Here is a 22,210-nt window from a genome sequence, read left to right as displayed (position 1 = left end):
TTAATAATAATGGAAATTATTTCATTTGAATAAAATTTATTGAAAGCTCAATTATTTATATCCCTTTTTGCATATTAAAAACACTCAGAACGTTCCCGACCACTTAATAACTGTTTCTTAACAGTTGGTTGTTTTTTGATTTTATCGATAAATCAACATCTTTATGCAATCTTATAAAATTTCTATAAACAAATTGGAAAAGAAATTGAATAATATCCATAGGTATTCCCATTGAAATGACTATTTATTAATTATTGTTTGGCATTTTCTTCTCATTTCAGGAAGCATTGGATCCATAATCGTGACATCACAATCTGATATAAGATATTGTGTGGTGAATAACGAGCGCTTTAATCTTGGAAGACAATTTTCATTCACTGAAGGTTGTTTCAAGTACAACTGTATGTGTTACCAAAATGGATCTTGGGAATGTCCTGGATCTGACTCCCAATACATCTGTGATCGGGACACACATTCGTCGAGCATACCAGGTATGTCATAAATATATTTCTTTCTTTAAATCTTTAAAGTAAAATATCATTTCTTTTCTTCACAGCAATAAAATATTTATCTACAACAGGGGTCGCCAAACTTTTTCAACCGTCACCCCACCTTTAGCCACTTTTCCTTCTGCATCAATCTCTTTAACCACTTCTCCTTCTGCTTTGACCACCCTCCTCATTTAAAATACCTTAATACTCTACCCTACCGTACCATATCTTAAATGCGTACCAGGTACTGATACTGGCAATTAAAACGTTAGCCAAGATATACATGCATGACAAATTAAGAAATTTTATTGAAGATGACACACATTTTACATTTAAAACTATGTGTACGAGTCTACAGTATTAAACTTTCAATTTTTATGAAATTGTTTTCACAATTAGAAAATGTGAAAATCACATCTTATTGCTGGAATATCTTTTAGTGAAATTGGAGCATGGCGCTGACTAAGTATTTTAAGCAGTTCATCTGGGTGAGCTGGTCTTTCACACGCTGACCCTATTCGACTTCTTGGCTATCACTGACCCCTTATAATTCCTTGCTGATCCCTAGGGTTCTCTCATATCCCTTTTGGCAACCCCTCAACAGGAATTCTCTTTCAAATATCAATTTACTCTAAACTATGTTGAAGATTATGTTTCTGTCACAATCAATGGGTTTATCGGACATGAGTAAGTACGCTTGGAGCAAAATCTATTTGCCAGCGTAAAGTGGCAGTCCTGATTAGGACACTGTTACTACCTTTTTTAGCCCCAGGAAAAGGTAAATAACATCATCCTAATCAGGATTTCCACTTTACGTTGGCAAATAGATTTTACTTTGTAGTTCTGTAACTACATACTTCTTGCTCAGAGATTTAAAACTGATTGTAAATATGTTTGTTTTCTATTTGTTTTTAGTTTCAAGCAAACGATTCTACGTGATCTATCAAACAGATGTAAACAGCTGTTTTGCAAATAATCAAAGATATCGTTTAGGAGATCCATTCTCTTTTGTTTTGGATTGTTTCCGTTACAATTGTCAGTGTTTCTACAATGCATCCTGGGAATGTCCTGCAGATAGATCAGAATATGTGTGCCGTGATGAAAGACGACCACAGCCCACAAGACCACCGAGAAATGAGGGTAACGCATAATGTTCTATTAACTTTCAATGAATATATATAAATTGTGATTAATCAATATTCATTATCCTACGCGTGTAAGTGAAACACAGTATTGTAGTTGCTCGTCTTTGTCTGTGTGTTTCTAAAATTACTGGAAACCGGCTGAACGGGTTGTCACCGAATTTGGAAGAAATACTCACTGGGTGAGTGGCTCAAACTCTTTAAATTTTGGTTTGATTATCTTCAAAACTGGTGGACAAGTGAATCAAAATGTTTTCACCATGTAAATTTTGTGCAAATGAATTTATGTGCACGGAGGATAAGCATCGTTTTGTCATGTTCTTGACACAAGAATCTACCACTAGCACATAAAAACATGTATTAAGTCTATTAAATACTATTTATCGTACATCAGATGGAATACTTTCTTTCGTTGATCTTACCATCACAGAACATTACATATATATATATATATATATATATATATATATATATATATATATATATATATATATATATATATATAATTTGAATTGGCCCTCATCTGCATATGTATAGATCATTGTGTACCTATGCACATAGACGCATGTGGGTACATACATACATATATAAATACAGACATAGATATGCAACAGTGTGCGTGTGTGTGTACAGTGATAGACTCTAGGGTTTCATTTTTTTATGAGTTGATTTTTTAATTTCATTGGAGTATAAATACCTTTTAATGGTGATGCATAAAAAAAATAATAATTTTTTTCCAACTGAACTTATATATTACATATATCCTACAATGAACTACAGTATGTTTGATTTGCCTTACAATATTTTCTATTGGTATCATGAATATTATTTGAATAATCATTTATTTAGCCTTATGCAAATTTTACTCATATGAGATGTTCCTATCATTACTGATATGTTCAAATTTGTATGTTACCTTCTGTTTTTGGTTTGGTTATCTTATTCAGGTGAAAATTTATACCTGTTACTTAGCATTCAAGTATACGTAGTATAAAGTCGATAGGTTGTGTTGCAGCTTCATACTGCATTCCCTTTCACAGAGCACATGCACCCACATCGTACGCATTTGGTGTAGACATCAATCAAGCCTACCTTTAGCTGTCATCTTCTTAGGCTCTTAATCTTCTTTAGACAAATACTTACAAATCTTAATTGAGATCAATTAAAAGGCATGGGTACGCAACGCATTATAAGCCACACTAGAATTTGCAAAATATTCATCTGCACACAGGGTATGCATTGCCCCTCCAATGCATTTTTTCCAATTCGTAAAGTTGTTCACTTATCTACACTGTTTCTTAAAATATTAATGAATTACAATAGTTTGTTACACACAAGACAATATGTTAGATTATGAAATGCTGCCCATCTTCTGTGCCCACAGCTTGCACTAGGTACACTGTATAGAGTTTCTACTTACATCTTGTCATATATCAAGCAGGGACAACTCCCTAAAAGGATTTGTGATGTGCCTACTTTCCTACTTGCTAAGACTTTACTCTTTGCTAAGTTAAGTCTAAGGCTCTTTCATTCCAGACATTGCTTCCACACCTGAAATTTCTTCACTATTTCAGGTACTGATTCAGTCACCTGAATGTTATAAACTAACACGTAAAATCTTACCGACCAGCTGTCTATTTCATAGTTAACAATGTACCAATGACTATGCACAGGATTCCTGAAATTTCTATAAATAAGTTAGAAAAAATTTATTCAATAATGTACATAGCTATTTCCATTGAAAGGAATATTTATCATTTATTGTTTGACATTTTCTTCGCATTTCAGGAAACATTGGATCCATAATAGTGACGTCACAGTCTGATATAAGATATTGTATGGTGAATAACGAGCGCTTTAATCTTGGAAGACAATTCTCATTCACCGAAGGTTGTTTCAAGTACAACTGTATGTGTTACCAAAATGGATCTTGGGAATGTCCTGGATCTGACTCCCAATACATCTGTGATCGGGACACACATTGGACAAGCGTACCAGGTATGTCATAGATATATTTCTTTCTTAGAATTCCTAAAATAAAATATAATCGCTTTTCTTCATAGCAATGAAATTTTTATCTACAAAATATGTTTTGCAATCATTCAACAATCTGCAACATTTATATTTCACATCAACTTTTGCGATATTTTCTGATTGTTACACAAACATTTGGACATTTTCAAATTCTACATATATATGTAATCCTTACAAATTCTCAATGGAAATATTATTCAAATATCAATTGTCACTAAAATATGTTGATGAGTGTTTTATGTTACAATCAATGGGTTTATTGGAAATAAATAAACCTGTCGCTCTTCTCCTCCATTTTAGTTTCAAGCAAAATATTCTACGTGATCCATCAAACAGATGTAGATAGCTGTTTTGCTAATAACCAAAGATATCATTTAGGAGATGCATTCTCTTTTGTTTTGGATTGTTTCCGTTACAATTGTCAGTGTTTCATGAATGGATCCTGGGAATGTCCTGCAGATAGATCAGAATATGTATGCCGTGATGAAAGACAACCACAGCCCACAAGACCACCGAGAAATGAGGGTAATAGATAATATTCTATTAAGTTTTAATTATTTAATCAAACTTATGATTGATCAATGTTCAATTTGTACATTTGTTCACTTATCAACTCTAGTGTTTGTTAAAATGTTCATGAATTACAATAGTTTGTTAGATACATGACAGTATGTTAGAATATCATTCTGTCTTTTCATAGATTTTATAAAATATCAGCTGACCATATTCATATTAACCACAAACTAATGTATGTTTTGCATGACAGTTTTTCTGGATATAATCCAGTTCAATAATTTTCTGTTCTGGGTACCTTTTTATATGCTATCAGAAAATGTGCTATTTATGTGTTACCGGTACATATGCCATTCATATTTCACCAGCAGTAGGCCATGACCACAATTGTTCTGAGCTTCATGCCTATTCTCAAGCATAGCAACATACCTGATGTCCCAGTCACATGTCGTTACATCTGTGATACTCACCATTCAAAGATCACATTTCACCACCTCATCCCACACCTCCCTTCATCTACCCTTTGAACAGGTTCCTTCCACAGTTAGTGAAAGTTACGTCTTCATACATCTATCCTCATCCCCACACTTCATATGACCATACCAGTGCAGTCTCCTCTCCTACACATTCTTCAAAAGGCACACTGACATTGCACATCCTGTGGAGCAAGCTATTTTCATTTCCGTTCATATTCCCATGCCTTCAGCAATCTCAGACACCATTTCATTGTCATGCAACATGGCTGTTCACACCCAGGCTTTCTTACGATCTGCCTTTTATCTGAGCAAGAGGTTCTCTGTTACCAAGAAAGGCTCCCTGAACTTTGCCCAACCAGTTATTATAGAAGCAGCTACATTCTCAGAACTTCCTCCTTCACTTCTCTTTTGGTCACCCAGGTAACAGAAATTGTCTACTGCTTCCAACTATCCAGAAATTTGATGGAATTTGTTTTCTGCCCATTCCTAGTGTTTATTGTACATGCACGCCTGCTGCACTCAAAGACCATTTTCCCTGTTAACCTTCCTTTCATACTACTGCACATTTTATGTGTGCATAGGTCGCTCTGGGTATTGCTTATTGGAGTCTCTACTTAAACCTATTCTGCATATCAAGAAGGGTTGGCTCCCTAAAGGTATTTGTGATGTGTTTACTTTCCTATTTACTAAGACTTTCATCCTTGCTAAATGAACTGTGAAACCCACTAATGCCGGAACTTGCTTCCACAACTGAAATTTCTGTTCTACTTCTGGTAGTGATTCAGTCACTTAGAAATATTCTTCAATGCTATAAAGCAATATGTAACTACTTACTCACCATTCTATATACTCGAATGTTAACAATGTACCAATGACTATTCACAGGATTCCTGAAATTTCTATAAACAAGTTGCAATAAATATATTGAATAATATACATAGGTATTTCCATTGAAAGGACTATTTATTATTTAGTGTTTGACATTTTCTTCGCATTTCAGGAAACATTGAATCCATAATAGTGACATCACAATCTGATATAAAATATTGTATGGTGAATAACGAGCGCTTTAATCTTGGAAGACAATTCTCATTCACCGAAGGTTGTTTCAAGTACAACTGTATGTGTTACCAAAATGGATCTTGGGAATGTCCTGGATCTGACTCCCAATACATCTGTGATCGGGACACAGATTCGTCAAGCGTACCAGGTATGTCATAGATATATTTCTTTCTTACAATTCCTAAAATAAAATATAATTGCTTTTCTTCATGGCAATGAAATATTCATCTACAAAATATGTTTTGCAATCATTCAACAGTCCACAACATTTATATTTTGCATCAATTTATGTAATATTTTCTGATTTATACAGAAATATTTCGGTAGTTTCAAGTTCTACATTTATATGTAATCCTTACAAATTCTCAATGGAAATATTATTCAAATATCAATTGTCACTAAACTATGATGATGAGTGTGTTTACGTTACAACCAATGGGTTTATTGGAAATAAATAAATATGTTTTCCTTCTCCTCCATTTTAGTTTCAAGCAAAAGATTCTACGTGATCCATCAAACAGATGTAAACAACTGTTTTGCTAATAACCAAAGATATCCACTGGGAGAACCATTCTCTTTTGTTTTGGATTGTTTCCGTTTCAATTGTCAATGTTTCCTCAATGGATCCTGGGAATGTCCTGCAGATAGATCACAATATGTGTGCCAAGATAGAAGACGACCACAGCCCACAAGACCACCGAGAAATGAGGGTAACAAATATGTTCTATTAATTTTCCATGGTCATATGTAATTTGTGCCACAAACTAATGTAGGTTTTGCATAATGTTGTTTCTGGAAATAATCAAATGTTCTTTTCCTCCAGTTCAATAAATTTTCTCTATTTCAATGTTAATTACGTACCAATGACTATTCACAGGGTTCCTGAAATTTCTATAAACAAGTTGCAATAAATATATTGAATAATATACATAGGTATTTCCATTGAAAGGACTATTTATTATTTAGTGTTTGACATTTTCTTCGCATTTCAGGAAACATTGGATCCATAATAGTGACGTCACAATCTGATATAAAATATTGTATGGTGAATAACGAGCGCTTTAATCTTGGAAGACAATTCTCATTCACCGAAGGTTGTTTCAAGTACAACTGTATGTGTTACCAAAATGGATCTTGGGAATGTCCTGGATCTGACTCCCAATACATCTGTGATCGGGACACAGATTCGTCAAGCGTACCAGGTATGTCATAGATATATTTCTTTCTTACAATTCCTAAAATAAAATATAATTGCTTTTCTTCATAGCAATGAAATATTCATCTACAAAATATGTTTTGCAATCATTCAACAGTCTGCAATATTTATATTTCACATCAACTTTTGCAATATTTTCTGATTGTTACACAAATATTTGGACATGTTCAAATTCTACATTTGTATGTAATCCTTACAAATTCTCAGTGGAAATATTATTCAAATATCAATTTTCACTAATCTATGTTGATGAGTGTGTTTATGTTACAATCAATGGATTTATTGGAAATAAATAAATATGACACTCTTCTCCTCCATTTTAGTTTCAAGCAAAATATTCTACGTGATCCATCAAACAGATGTAGATAGCTGTTTTGCTAATAACCAAAGATATCGTTTAGGATATGCGTTCTCTTTTGTTTTGGATTGTTTCCGTTACAATTGTCAATGTTTCCTCAATGGATCCTGGGAATGTCCTGCAGATAGATCAGAATATGTATGCCGTGATGAAAGACCACCACAGCCCACAAGACCACCGAGAAATGAGGGTAATAGATAACATTCTATTAAGGTTTAATTATTTAATCAAAATTATGATTGATCAATGTTTAATTTCTACATTTGTTCACTTACGAATTCTAGTGTTTGTTAAAATGTTTATGAATTACAATAGTTCGTTAGATATAAGATGACATGTTAGATTATGAAATATCATTAAGTCTTTACATAGATTTTATAAAATATCAGCTGACCATATTGAAATTTTCCATAAACTAATTTAGAAAAAATATATTGAATAACGTACATAGGTATTTCCATTGAAAGGACTATTTATTATTTAGCGTTTGACATTTTCTTCGCATTTCAGGAAACATTGGATCCATAATAGTGACGTCACAATCTGATATAAAATATTGTGTGGTGAATAACGAGCGCTTTAATCTTGGAAGACAATTCTCATTCACCGAAGGTTGTTTCAAATACAACTGTATGTGTTACCGTAATGGATCTTGGGACTGTCCTGGATCTGACTCCCAATACATCTGTGATCGGGACACACATTCGTCAAGCATACCAGGTATGTCATAAATATATTTCTTTCTTAAAATTCCTAAAATAAAATATAATCGCATTTCTTCATAGCAATGAAATATTCATCTACAAAATATGTTTTGCAATCATTCAACAGACTACAACATTTATATTTCGCATCAATTTATGTAATATTTGCTGGTTTATACAGAAATATTTCGATAGTTTCAAGTTCTACATTTATATGTAATACTTACAAATTCACAATGGAAATATTATTCAAATATCAATTGTCACTAAAATATGTTGATGAGTGTGTTTACGTTACAATCAATAGGTTTATTGGAAATAAATAAATGTGTTTTTCTTCTCCCTCATTTTAGTTTCAAGCAAAAGATTCTACGTGATCCATCAAACAGATGTAGATAGCTGTTTTGCTAATAACCAAAGATATCGTTTAGGAGATGCGTTCTCTTTTGTTTTGGATTGTTTCCGTTACAATTGTCAATGTTTCCTCAATGGGTCCTGGGAATGTCCTGCAGATAAATCAGAATATGTATGCCGTGATGAAAGACCACCACAGCCCACAAGACCACCGAGAAATGAGGGTAATAGATAATATTCTATTAAGTTTTAATTATTTAATCAAACTTATGATTGATCAATGTTTAATTTCTACATTTGTTCACTTACGAACTCTAGTGTTTGTTAAAATGTTTATGAATTACAATAGTTCGTTAGATACAAGATGACATGTTAGATTATGAAATATCATTAAGTCTTTACATAGATTTTATAAAATATCAGCTGACCATATTGAAATTTTCCATAAACTAATTTAGAAAAAATATATTGAATAATGTACGTAGGTATTTCCATTGAAAGGACTATTTATTATTTAGTGATTGACATTTTCTTCGCATTTCAGGAAACATTGGATCCATAATAGTGACATCACAATCTGATATAAAATATTGTATGGTGAATAACGAGCGCTTTAATCTTGGAAGACAATTCTCATTCACCGAAGGTTGTTTCAAGTACAACTGTATGTGTTACCAAAATGGATCTTGGGAATGTCCTGGATCTGACTCCCAATACATCTGTGATCGGGACACAGATTCGTCAAGCGTACCAGGTATGTCATAGATATATTTCTTACTTACAATTCCTAAAATAAAATATAATTGCTTTTCTTCATGGCAATGAAATATTCATCTACAAAATATGCTTTGCAATCATTCAACAGTCCACAACATTTATATTTTGCATCAATTTATGTAATATTTTCTGATTTATACAGAAATATTTCGGTAGTTTCAAGTTCTACATTTATATGTAATCCTTACAAATTCTCAATGGAAATATTATTCAAATATCAATTGTCACTAAACTATGATGATGAGTGTGTTTACGTTACAACCAATGGGTTTATTGGAAATAAATAAATATGTTTTCCTTCTCCTCCATTTTAGTTTCAAGCAAAAGATTCTACGTGATCCATCAAACAGATGTAAACAACTGTTTTGCTAATAACCAAAGATATCCACTGGGAGAACCATTCTCTTTTGTTTTGGATTGTTTCCGTTTCAATTGTCAATGTTTCCTCAATGGATCCTGGGAATGTCCTGCAGATAGATCACAATATGTGTGCCAAGATAGAAGACGACCACAGCCCACAAGACCACCGAGAAATGAGGGTAACAAATATGTTCTATTAATTTTCCATGGTCATATGTAATTTGTGCCACAAACTAATGTAGGTTTTGCATAATGTTGTTTCTGGAAATAATCAAATGTTCTTTTCCTCCAGTTCAATAAATTCTCTCTATTTCAATGTTAATAACGTACCAATGACTATTCACAGGGTTCCTGAAATTTCTATAAACAAGTTGCAATAAATATATTGAATAATATACATAGGTATTTCCATTGAAAGGACTATTTATTATTTAGTGTTTGACATTTTCTTCGCATTTCAGGAAACATTGGATCCATAATAGTGACGTCACAATCTGATATAAAATATTGTATGGTGAATAACGAGCGCTTTAATCTTGGAAGACAATTCTCATTCACCGAAGGTTGTTTCAAGTACAACTGTATGTGTTACCAAAATGGATCTTGGGAATGTCCTGGATCTGACTCCCAATACATCTGTGATCGGGACACAGATTCGTCAAGCGTACCAGGTATGTCATAGATATATTTCTTTCTTACAATTCCTAAAATAAAATATAATTGCTTTTCTTCATAGCAATGAAATATTCATCTACAAAATATGTTTTGCAATCATTCAACAGTCTGCAATATTTATATTTCACATCAACTTTTGCAATATTTTCTGATTGTTACACAAATATTTGGACATGTTCAAATTCTACATTTGTATGTAATCCTTACAAATTCTCAGTGGAAATATTATTCAAATATCAATTTTCACTAATCTATGTTGATGAGTGTGTTTATGTTACAATCAATGGATTTATTGGAAATAAATAAATATGACACTCTTCTCCTCCATTTTAGTTTCAAGCAAAATATTCTACGTGATCCATCAAACAGATGTAGATAGCTGTTTTGCTAATAACCAAAGATATCGTTTAGGATATGCGTTCTCTTTTGTTTTGGATTGTTTCCGTTACAATTGTCAATGTTTCCTCAATGGATCCTGGGAATGTCCTGCAGATAGATCAGAATATGTATGCCGTGATGAAAGACCACCACAGCCCACAAGACCACCGAGAAATGAGGGTAATAGATAACATTCTATTAAGGTTTAATTATTTAATCAAAATTATGATTGATCAATGTTTAATTTCTACATTTGTTCACTTACGAATTCTAGTGTTTGTTAAAATGTTTATGAATTACAATAGTTCGTTAGATATAAGATGACATGTTAGATTATGAAATATCATTAAGTCTTTACATAGATTTTATAAAATATCAGCTGACCATATTGAAATTTTCCATAAACTAATTTAGGAAAAATATATTGAATAACGTACATAGGTATTTCCATTGAAAGGACTATTTATTATTTAGTGTTTGACATTTTCTTCGCATTTCAGGAAACATTGGATCCATAATAGTGACGTCACAATCTGATATAAAATATTGTGTGGTGAATAACGAGCGCTTTAATCTTGGAAGACAATTCTCATTCACCGAAGGTTGTTTCAAGTACAACTGTATGTGTTACCGTAATGGATCTTGGGACTGTCCTGGATCTGACTCCCAATACATCTGTGATCGGGACACACATTCGTCAAGCATACCAGGTATGTCATAAATATATTTCTTTCTTAAAATTCCTAAAATAAAATATAATCGCTTTTCTTCATAGCAATGAAATATTCATCTACAAAATATGTTTTGCAATCATTCAACAGACTACAACATTTATATTTCGCATCAATTTATGTAATATTTGCTGGTTTATACAGAAATATTTCGATAGTTTCAAGTTCTACATTTATATGTAATCCTTACAAATTCTCAATGGAAATATTATTCAAATATCAATTGTCACTAAAATATGTTGATGAGTGTGTTTACGTTACAATCAATAGGTTTATTGGAAATAAATAAATGTGTTTTTCTTCTCCCTCATTTTAGTTTCAAGCAAAAGATTCTACGTGATCCATCAAACAGATGTAGATAGCTGTTTTGCTAATAACCAAAGATATCGTTTAGGAGATGCGTTCTCTTTTGTTTTGGATTGTTTCCGTTACAATTGTCAATGTTTCCTCAATGGGTCCTGGGAATGTCCTGCAGATAAATCAGAATATGTATGCCGTGATGAAAGACCACCACAGCCCACAAGACCACCGAGAAATGAGGGTAATAGATAATATTCTATTAAGTTTTAATTATTTAATCAAACTTATGATTGATCAATGTTTAATTTCTACATTTGTTCACTTACGAACTCTAGTGTTTGTTAAAATGTTTATGAATTACAATAGTTCGTTAGATACAAGATGACATGTTAGATTATGAAATATCATTAAGTCTTTACATAGATTTTATAAAATATCAGCTGACCATATTGAAATTTTCCATAAACTAATTTAGAAAAAATATATTGAATAATGTACGTAGGTATTTCCATTGAAAGGACTATTTATTATTTAGTGATTGACATTTTCTTCGCATTTCAGGAAACATTGGATCCATAATAGTGACATCACAATCTGATATAAAATATTGTATGGTGAATAACGAGCGCTTTAATCTTGGAAGACAATTCTCATTCACCGAAGGTTGTTTCAAGTACAACTGTATGTGTTACCAAAATGGATCTTGGGAATGTCCTGGATCTGACTCCCAATACATCTGTGATCGGGACACAGATTCGTCAAGCGTACCAGGTATGTCATAAATATATTTCTTTCTTAGAATTCCTAAAATAAAATATAATCGCTTTTCTTCATAGCAATGAAATATTCATCTACAAAATATGTTTTGCAATCATTCAACAGTCTACAAGATTTATATTTCGCATCAATTTATGTAATATTTGCTGGTTTATACAGAAATATTTCGTCATTTTCAAGTTCTACATTTATATGTAATACTTACTAATTCTCAACTCAAATATTATTCAAATATCAATTGTCACTAAAATATGTTGATGAGTGTGTTTACGTTACAATCAATAGGTTTATTGGAAATAAATAAACGTGTTTCTCTTCTCTCTCATTTTAGTTTCAAGCAAAAGATTCTACGTGATCCATCAAACAGATGTAAACAACTGTTTTGCTAATAACCAAAGATATCCACTGGGAGAACCATTCTCTTTTGCTTTGGATTGTTTCCGTTTCAATTGTCAATGCTTCCTCAATGGGTCCTGGGAGTGTCCTGCAGATAGATCACAATATGTGTGCCAAGATAGAAGACGACCACAGCCCACAAGACCACCGAGAAATGAGGGTAACAAATATGTTATTAATTTTCCATGGTCATATGTAACTTGTGCCACAAACTAATGTAGGTCTTGCATAATGTTGTTTCTGGAGGTAATCAAATGTTCTATTCCTCCAGTTCAATAAATTCTCTCTATTTCAATGTTAATAACGTACCAATGACTATTCACAGGATTCCTGAAATTTCTATAAACAAGTTGCAATAAATATATTGAATAATATACATAGGTATTTCCATTGAAAGGACTATTTATTATTTAGTGTTTGACATTTTCTTCGCATTTCAGGAAACATTGGATCCATAATAGTGACGTCACAATCTGATATAAAATATTGTATGGTGAATAACGAGCACTTTAATCTTGGAAGACAATTCTCATTCACGGAAGGTTGTTTCAAGTACAACTGTATGTGTTACCAAAATGGATCTTGGGAATGTCCTGGATCTGACTCCCAATACATCTGTGATCGGGACACAGATTCGTCAAGCGTACCAGGTATGTCATAGATATATTTCTTTCTTAGAATTCCTAAAATAAAATATAATTGCTTTTCTTCATAGCAATGAAATATTCATCTACAAAATATGTTTTGCAATCATTCAACAGTCTGCAATATTTATATTTCACATCAACTTTTGCAATATTTTCTGATTGTTACACAAATATTTGGACATGTTCAAATTCTACATTTGTATGTAATCCTTACAAATTCTCAGTGGAAATATTATTCAAATATCAATTTTCACTAATCTATGTTGATGAGTGTGTTTATGTTACAATCAATGGATTTATTGGAAATAAATAAATATGACACTCTTCTCCTCCATTTTAGTTTCAAGCAAAATATTCTACGTGATCCATCAAACAGATGTAGATAGCTGTTTTGCTAATAACCAAAGATATCATTTAGGATATGCGTTCTCTTTTGTCTTGGATTGTTTCCGTTACAATTGTCAATGTTTCCTCAATGGATCCTGGGAATGTCCTGCAGATAGATCAGAATATGTATGCCGTGATGAAAGACCACCACAGCCCACAAGACCACCGAGAAATGAGGGTAATAGATAACATTCTATTAAGGTTTAATTATTTAATCAAAATTATGATTGATCAATGTTTAATTTCTACATTTGTTCACTTACGAATTCTAGTGTTTGTTAAAATGTTTATGAATTACAATAGTTCGTTAGATATAAGATGACATGTTAGATTATGAAATATCATTAAGTCTTTACATAGATTTTATAAAATATCAGCTGACCATATTGAAATTTTCCATAAACTAATTTAGAAAAAATATATTGAATAACGTACATAGGTATTTCCATTGAAAGGACTATTTATTATTTAGTGTTTGACATTTTCTTCGCATTTCAGGAAACATTGGATCCATAATAGTGACGTCACAATCTGATATAAAATATTGTGTGGTGAATAACGAGCGCTTTAATCTTGGAAGACAATTCTCATTCACCGAAGGTTGTTTCAAGTACAACTGTATGTGTTACCGTAATGGATCTTGGGACTGTCCTGGATCTGACTCCCAATACATCTGTGATCGGGACACACATTCGTCAAGCATACCAGGTATGTCATAAATATATTTCTTTCTTAAAATTCCTAAAATAAAATATAATCGCTTTTCTTCATAGCAATGAAATATTCATCTACAAAATATGTTTTGCAATCATTCAACAGACTACAACATTTATATTTCGCATCAATTTATGTAATATTTGCTGGTTTATACAGAAATATTTCGATAGTTTCAAGTTCTACATTTATATGTAATACTTACAAATTCTCAATGGAAATATTATTCAAATATCAATTGTCACTAAAATATGTTGATGAGTGTGTTTACGTTACAATCAATAGGTTTATTGGAAATAAATAAATGTGTTTTTCTTCTCCCTCATTTTAGTTTCAAGCAAAAGATTCTACGTGATTCATCAAACAGATGTAAACAACTGTTTTGCTAATAACCAAAGATATCGTTTAGGAGATGCGTTCACTTTTGTTTTGGATTGTTTCCGTTACAATTGTCAATGTTTCCTCAATGGGTCCTGGGAATGTCCTGCAGATAAATCAGAATATGTATGCCGTGATGAAAGACCACCACAGCCCACAAGACCACCGAGAAATGAGGGTAATAGATAATATTCTATTAAGTTTTAATTATTTAATCAAACTTATGATTGATCAATGTTTAATTTCTACATTTGTTCACTTACGAACTCTAGTGTTTGTTAAAATGTTTATGAATTACAATAGTTCGTTAGATACAAGATGACATGTTAGATTATGAAATATCATTAAGTCTTTACATAGATTTTATAAAATATCAGCTGACCATATTGAAATTTTCCATAAACTAATTTAGAAAAAATATATTGAATAATGTACGTAGGTATTTCCATTGAAAGGACTATTTATTATTTAGTGATTGACATTTTCTTCGCATTTCAGGAAACATTGGATCCATAATAGTGACATCACAATCTGATATAAAATATTGTATGGTGAATAACGAGCGCTTTAATCTTGGAAGACAATTCTCATTCACCGAAGGTTGTTTCAAGTACAACTGTATGTGTTACCAAAATGGATCTTGGGAATGTCCTGGATCTGACTCCCAATACATCTGTGATCGGGACACAGATTCGTCAAGCGTACCAGGTATGTCATAAATATATTTCTTTCTTAGAATTCCTAAAATAAAATATAATCGCTTTTCTTCATAGCAATGAAATATTCATCTACAAAATATGTTTTGCAATCATTCAACAGTCTACAAGATTTATATTTCGCATCAATTTATGTAATATTTGCTGGTTTATACAGAAATATTTCGACATTTTCAAGTTCTACATTTATATGTAATACTTACTAATTCTCAACTCAAATATTATTCAAATATCAATTGTCACTAAAATATGTTGATGAGTGTGTTTACGTTACAATCAATAGGTTTATTGGAAATAAATAAACGTGTTTCTCTTCTCTCTCATTTTAGTTTCAAGCAAAAGATTCTACGTGATCCATCAAACAGATGTAAACAACTGTTTTGCTAATAACCAAAGATATCCACTGGGAGAACCATTCTCTTTTGCTTTGGATTGTTTCCGTTTCAATTGTCAATGCTTCCTCAATGGGTCCTGGGAGTGTCCTGCAGATAGATCACAATATGTGTGCCAAGATAGAAGACGACCACAGCCCACAAGACCACCGAGAAATGAGGGTAACAAATATGTTATTAATTTTCCATGGTCATATGTAACTTGAGCCACAAACTAATGTAGGTCTTGCATAATGTTGTTTCTGGAGGTAATCAAATGTTCTATTCCTCCAGTTCAATAAATTCTCTCTATTTCAATGTTAATAACGTACCAATGACTATTCACAGGATTCCTGAAATTTCTATAAACAAGTTGCAATAAATATATTGAATAATATACATAGGTATTTCCATTGAAAGGACTATTTATTATTTAGTGTTTGACATTTTCTTCGCATTTCAGGAAACATTGGATCCATAATAGTGACGTCACAATCTGATATAAAATATTGTATGGTGAATAACGAGCGCTTTAATCTTGGAAGACAATTCTCATTCACCGAAGGTTGTTTCAAGTACAACTGTATGTGTTACCAAAATGGATCTTGGGAATGTCCTGGATCTGACTCCCAATACATCTGTGATCGGGACACAGATTCGTCAAGCGTACCAGGTATGTCATAGATATATTTCTTTCTTACAATTCCTAAAATAAAATATAATTGCTTTTCTTCATAGCAATGAAATATTCATCTACAAAATATGTTTTGCAATCATTCAACAGTCTGCAATATTTATATTTCACATCAACTTTTGCAATATTTTCTGATTGTTACACAAATATTTGGACATGTTCAAATTCTACATTTGTATGTAATCCTTACAAATTCTCAGTGGAAATATTATTCAAATATCAATTTTCACTAATCTATGTTGATGAGTGTGTTTATGTTACAATCAATGGATTTATTGGAAATAAATAAATATGACACTCTTCTCCTCCATTTTAGTTTCAAGCAAAATATTCTACGTGATCCATCAAACAGATGTAGATAGCTGTTTTGCTAATAACCAAAGATATCATTTAGGATATGCGTTCTCTTTTGTCTTGGATTGTTTCCGTTACAATTGTCAATGTTTCCTCAATGGATCCTGGGAATGTCCTGCAGATAGATCAGAATATGTATGCCGTGATGAAAGACCACCACAGCCCACAAGACCACCGAGAAATGAGGGTAATAGATAACATTCTATTAAGGTTTAATTATTTAATCAAAATTATGATTGATCAATGTTTAATTTCTACATTTGTTCACTTACGAATTCTAGTGTTTGTTAAAATCTTTATGAATTACAATAGTTCGTTAGATATAAGATGACATGTTAGATTATGAAATATCATTAAGTCTTTACATAGATTTTATAAAATATCAGCTGACCATATTGAAATTTTCCATAAACTAATTTAGAAAAAATATATTGAATAACGTACATAGGTATTTCCATTGAAAGGACTATTTATTATTTAGTGTTTGACATTTTCTTCGCATTTCAGGAAACATTGGATCCATAATAGTGACGTCACAATCTGATATAAAATATTGTGTGGTGAATAACGAGCGCTTTAATCTTGGAAGACAATTCTCATTCACCGAAGGTTGTTTCAAGTACAACTGTATGTGTTACCGTAATGGATCTTGGGACTGTCCTGGATCTGACTCCCAATACATCTGTGATCGGGACACACATTCGTCAAGCATACCAGGTATGTCATAAATATATTTCTTTCTTAAAATTCCTAAAATAAAATATAATCGCTTTTCTTCATAGCAATGAAATATTCATCTACAAAATATGTTTTGCAATCATTCAACAGACTACAACATTTATATTTCGCATCAATTTATGTAATATTTGCTGGTTTATACAGAAATATTTCGATAGTTTCAAGTTCTACATTTATATGTAATACTTACAAATTCTCAATGGAAATATTATTCAAATATCAATTGTCACTAAAATATGTTGATGAGTGTGTTTACGTTACAATCAATAGGTTTATTGGAAATAAATAAATGTGTTTTTCTTCTCCCTCATTTTAGTTTCAAGCAAAAGATTCTACGTGATCCATCAAACAGATGTAGATAGCTGTTTTGCTAATAACCAAAGATATCGTTTAGGAGATGCGTTCTCTTTTGTTTTGGATTGTTTCCGTTACAATTGTCAATGTTTCCTCAATGGGTCCTGGGAATGTCCTGCAGATAAATCAGAATATGTATGCCGTGATGAAAGACCACCACAGCCCACAAGACCACCGAGAAATGAGGGTAATAGATAATATTCTATTAAGTTTTAATTATTTAATCAAACTTATGATTGATCAATGTTTAATTTCTACATTTGTTCACTTACGAACTCTAGTGTTTGTTAAAATGTTTATGAATTACAATAGTTCGTTAGATACAAGATGACATGTTAGATTATGAAATATCATTAAGTCTTTACATAGATTTTATAAAATATCAGCTGACCATATTGAAATTTTCCATAAACTAATTTAGAAAAAATATATTGAATAATGTACGTAGGTATTTCCATTGAAAGGACTTTTTATTATTTAGTGATTGACATTTTCTTCGCATTTCAGGAAACATTGGATCCATAATAGTGACATCACAATCTGATATAAAATATTGTATGGTGAATAACGAGCGCTTTAATCTTGGAAGACAATTCTCATTCACGGAAGGTTGTTTCAAGTACAACTGTATGTGTTACCAAAATGGATCTTGGGAATGTCCTGGATCCGACTCCCAATACATCTGTGATCGGGACACACATTCGTCAAGCATACCAGGTATGTCATAAATATATTTCTTTCTTAGAATTCCTAAAATAAAATATAATCGCTTTTCTTCATAGCAATGAAATATTCATCTACAAAATATGTTTTGCAATCATTCAACAGTCTACAACATTTATATTTCGCATCAATTTATGTAATATTTGCTGGTTTATACAGAAATATTTCGACATTTTCAAGTTCTACTTTTATATGTAATACTTACTAATTCTCAACTCAAATATTATTCAAATATCAATTGTCACTAAAATATGTTGATGAGTGTGTTTACATTACAATCAATAGGTTTATTGGAAATAAATAAACGTGTTTCTCTTCTCTCTCATTTTAGTTTCAAGCAAAAGATTCTACGTGATCCATCAAACAGATGTAAACAACTGTTTTGCTAATAACCAAAGATATCCACTGGGAGAACCATTCTCTTTTGCTTTGGATTGTTTCCGTTTCAATTGTCAATGCTTCCTCAATGGGTCCTGGGAGTGTCCTGCAGATAGATCACAATATGTGTGCCAAGATAGAAGACGACCACAGCCCACAAGACCACCGAGAAATGAGGGTAACAAATATGTTATTAATTTTCCATGGTCATATGTAACTTGTGCCACAAACTAATGTAGGTCTTGCATAATGTTGTTTCTGGAGGTAATCAAATGTTCTATTCCTCCAGTTCAATAAATTCTCTCTATTTCAATGTTAATAACGTACCAATGACTATTCACAGGATTCCTGAAATTTCTATAAACAAGTTGCAATAAATATATTGAATAATATACATAGGTATTTCCATTGAAAGGACTATTTATTATTTAGTGTTTGACATTTTCTTCGCATTTCAGGAAACATTGGATCCATAATAGTGACGTCACAATCTGATATAAAATATTGTATGGTGAATAACGAGCGCTTTAATCTTGGAAGACAATTCTCATTCACCGAAGGTTGTTTCAAGTACAACTGTATGTGTTACCAAAATGGATCTTGGGAATGTCCTGGATCTGACTCCCAATACATCTGTGATCGGGACACAGATTCGTCAAGCGTACCAGGTATGTCATAGATATATTTCTTTCTTACAATTCCTAAAATAAAATATAATTGCTTTTCTTCATAGCAATGAAATATTCATCTACAAAATATGTTTTGCAATCATTCAACAGTCTGCAATATTTATATTTCACATCAACTTTTGCAATATTTTCTGATTGTTACACAAATATTTGGACATGTTCAAATTCTACATTTGTATGTAATCCTTACAAATTCTCAGTGGAAATATTATTCAAATATCAATTTTCACTAATCTATGTTGATGAGTGTGTTTATGTTACAATCAATGGATTTATTGGAAATAAATAAATATGACACTCTTCTCCTCCATTTTAGTTTCAAGCAAAATATTCTACGTGATCCATCAAACAGATGTAGATAGCTGTTTTGCTAATAACCAAAGATATCGTTTAGGATATGCGTTCTCTTTTGTTTTGGATTGTTTCCGTTACAATTGTCAATGTTTCCTCAATGGATCCTGGGAATGTCCTGCAGATAGATCAGAATATGTATGCCGTGATGAAAGACCACCACAGCCCACAAGACCACCGAGAAATGAGGGTAATAGATAACATTCTATTAAGGTTTAATTATTTAATCAAAATTATGATTGATCAATGTTTAATTTCTACATTTGTTCACTTACGAATTCTAGTGTTTGTTAAAATCTTTATGAATTACAATAGTTCGTTAGATATAAGATGACATGTTAGATTATGAAATATCATTAAGTCTTTACATAGATTTTATAAAATATCAGCTGACCATATTGAAATTTTCCATAAACTAATTTAGAAAAAATATATTGAATAACGTACATAGGTATTTCCATTGAAAGGACTATATATTATTTAGTGTTTGACATTTTCTTCGCATTTCAGGAAACATTGGATCCATAATAGTGACGTCACAATCTGATATAAAATATTGTGTGGTGAATAACGAGCGCTTTAATCTTGGAAGACAATTCTCATTCACCGAAGGTTGTTTCAAGTACAACTGTATGTGTTACCAAAATGGATCTTGGGAATGTCCTGGATCTGACTCCCAATACATCTGTGATCGGGACACACATTCGTTAAGCATACCAGGTATGTCATAAATATATTTCTTTCTTAAAATTCCTAAAATAAAATATAATCGCTTTTCTTCATAGCAATGAAATATTCATCTACAAAATATGTTTTGCAATCATTCAACAGTCTACAACATTTATATTTCGCATCAATTTATGTAATATTTGCTGGTTTATACAGAAATATTTCGATAGTTTCAAGTTCTACATTTATATGTAATACTTACTAATTCTCATCTTAAATATTATTCAAATATCAATTGTCACTAAAATATGTTGATGTGTGTGTTTACGTTACAATCAATAGGTTTATTGGAAATAAATAAATGTGTTTTTCTTCTCCCTCATTTTAGTTTCAAGCAGAAGATTCTACGTGATCCATCAAACAGATGTAAACAACTGTTTTGCTAATAACCAAAGATATCGTTTAGGAGATGCGTTCACTTTTGTTTTGGATTGTTTCCGTTACAATTGTCAATGTTTCCTCAATGGGTCCTGGGAATGTCCTGCAGATAAATCAGAATATGTATGCCGTGATGAAAGACCACCACAGCCCACAAGACCACCGAGAAATGAGGGTAATAGATAATATTCTATTAAGTTTTAATTATTTAATCAAACTTATGATTGATCAATGTTTAATTTGTACATTTGATCACTTACGAACTCTAGTGTTTGTTAAAATGCTTATGAATTACAATAGTTCGTTAGATACAAGATGACATGTTAGATTATGAAATATCATTAAGTCTTTACATAGATTTTATAAAATATCAGCTGACCATATTGAAATTTTCCATAAACTAATTTAGAAAAAATATATTGAATAATGTACGTAGGTATTTCCATTGAAAGGACTATTTATTATTTAGTGATTGACATTTTCTTCGCATTTCAGGAAACATTGGATCCGTAATAGTGACATCACAATCTGATATAAAATATTGTATGGTGAATAACGAGCGCTTTAATCTTGGAAGACAATTCTCATTCACGGAAGGTTGTTTCAAGTACAACTGTATGTGTTACCAAAATGGATCTTGGGAATGTCCTGGATCCGACTCCCAATACATCTGTGATCGGGACACACATTCGTCAAGCATACCAGGTATGTCATAAATATATTTCTTTCTTAGAATTCCTAAAATAAAATATAATCGCTTTTCTTCATAGCAATGAAATATTCATCTACAAAATATGTTTTGCAATCATTCAACAGTCTACAACATTTATATTTCGCATCAATTTATGTAATATTTGCTGGTTTA

At 31.8% G+C, this 22,210-nt stretch overlaps 1 protein-coding gene across 1 annotated transcript in view; it reads left to right on the top strand.

Annotated features, from left to right (window-relative positions):
* Nucleotides 1–22,210, top strand: part of LOC106876685 (uncharacterized) — a 72,615-nt gene that overhangs the window by 26,143 nt on the left and 24,262 nt on the right. Inside the window, exons 11-45 of the mRNA XM_089366496.1 lie at nucleotides 282–491; nucleotides 1,407–1,631; nucleotides 3,422–3,631; nucleotides 3,968–4,192; nucleotides 5,657–5,866; nucleotides 6,204–6,428; nucleotides 6,711–6,920; nucleotides 7,258–7,482; nucleotides 7,803–8,012; nucleotides 8,350–8,574; nucleotides 8,895–9,104; nucleotides 9,442–9,666; nucleotides 9,949–10,158; nucleotides 10,496–10,720; nucleotides 11,041–11,250; nucleotides 11,588–11,812; nucleotides 12,133–12,342; nucleotides 12,680–12,904; nucleotides 13,185–13,394; nucleotides 13,732–13,956; nucleotides 14,277–14,486; nucleotides 14,824–15,048; nucleotides 15,369–15,578; nucleotides 15,916–16,140; nucleotides 16,421–16,630; nucleotides 16,968–17,192; nucleotides 17,513–17,722; nucleotides 18,060–18,284; nucleotides 18,605–18,814; nucleotides 19,152–19,376; nucleotides 19,657–19,866; nucleotides 20,204–20,428; nucleotides 20,749–20,958; nucleotides 21,296–21,520; nucleotides 21,841–22,050. Coding sequence (XP_089222622.1) covers nucleotides 282–491; nucleotides 1,407–1,631; nucleotides 3,422–3,631; nucleotides 3,968–4,192; nucleotides 5,657–5,866; nucleotides 6,204–6,428; nucleotides 6,711–6,920; nucleotides 7,258–7,482; nucleotides 7,803–8,012; nucleotides 8,350–8,574; nucleotides 8,895–9,104; nucleotides 9,442–9,666; nucleotides 9,949–10,158; nucleotides 10,496–10,720; nucleotides 11,041–11,250; nucleotides 11,588–11,812; nucleotides 12,133–12,342; nucleotides 12,680–12,904; nucleotides 13,185–13,394; nucleotides 13,732–13,956; nucleotides 14,277–14,486; nucleotides 14,824–15,048; nucleotides 15,369–15,578; nucleotides 15,916–16,140; nucleotides 16,421–16,630; nucleotides 16,968–17,192; nucleotides 17,513–17,722; nucleotides 18,060–18,284; nucleotides 18,605–18,814; nucleotides 19,152–19,376; nucleotides 19,657–19,866; nucleotides 20,204–20,428; nucleotides 20,749–20,958; nucleotides 21,296–21,520; nucleotides 21,841–22,050 — 7,605 coding nt within the window. The remainder of the gene's footprint in view (nucleotides 1–281; nucleotides 492–1,406; nucleotides 1,632–3,421; nucleotides 3,632–3,967; nucleotides 4,193–5,656; nucleotides 5,867–6,203; nucleotides 6,429–6,710; nucleotides 6,921–7,257; nucleotides 7,483–7,802; nucleotides 8,013–8,349; nucleotides 8,575–8,894; nucleotides 9,105–9,441; nucleotides 9,667–9,948; nucleotides 10,159–10,495; nucleotides 10,721–11,040; nucleotides 11,251–11,587; nucleotides 11,813–12,132; nucleotides 12,343–12,679; nucleotides 12,905–13,184; nucleotides 13,395–13,731; nucleotides 13,957–14,276; nucleotides 14,487–14,823; nucleotides 15,049–15,368; nucleotides 15,579–15,915; nucleotides 16,141–16,420; nucleotides 16,631–16,967; nucleotides 17,193–17,512; nucleotides 17,723–18,059; nucleotides 18,285–18,604; nucleotides 18,815–19,151; nucleotides 19,377–19,656; nucleotides 19,867–20,203; nucleotides 20,429–20,748; nucleotides 20,959–21,295; nucleotides 21,521–21,840; nucleotides 22,051–22,210) is intronic.

Source organism: Octopus bimaculoides, chromosome 19 (genome assembly GCF_046866305.1).
Source record: "Octopus bimaculoides isolate indiv1 chromosome 19, ASM4686630v1, whole genome shotgun sequence".
Lineage (NCBI taxonomy): Eukaryota > Metazoa > Mollusca > Cephalopoda > Octopoda > Octopodidae > Octopus > Octopus bimaculoides.
This window is presented reverse-complemented; position numbering and strand designations above follow the sequence as displayed.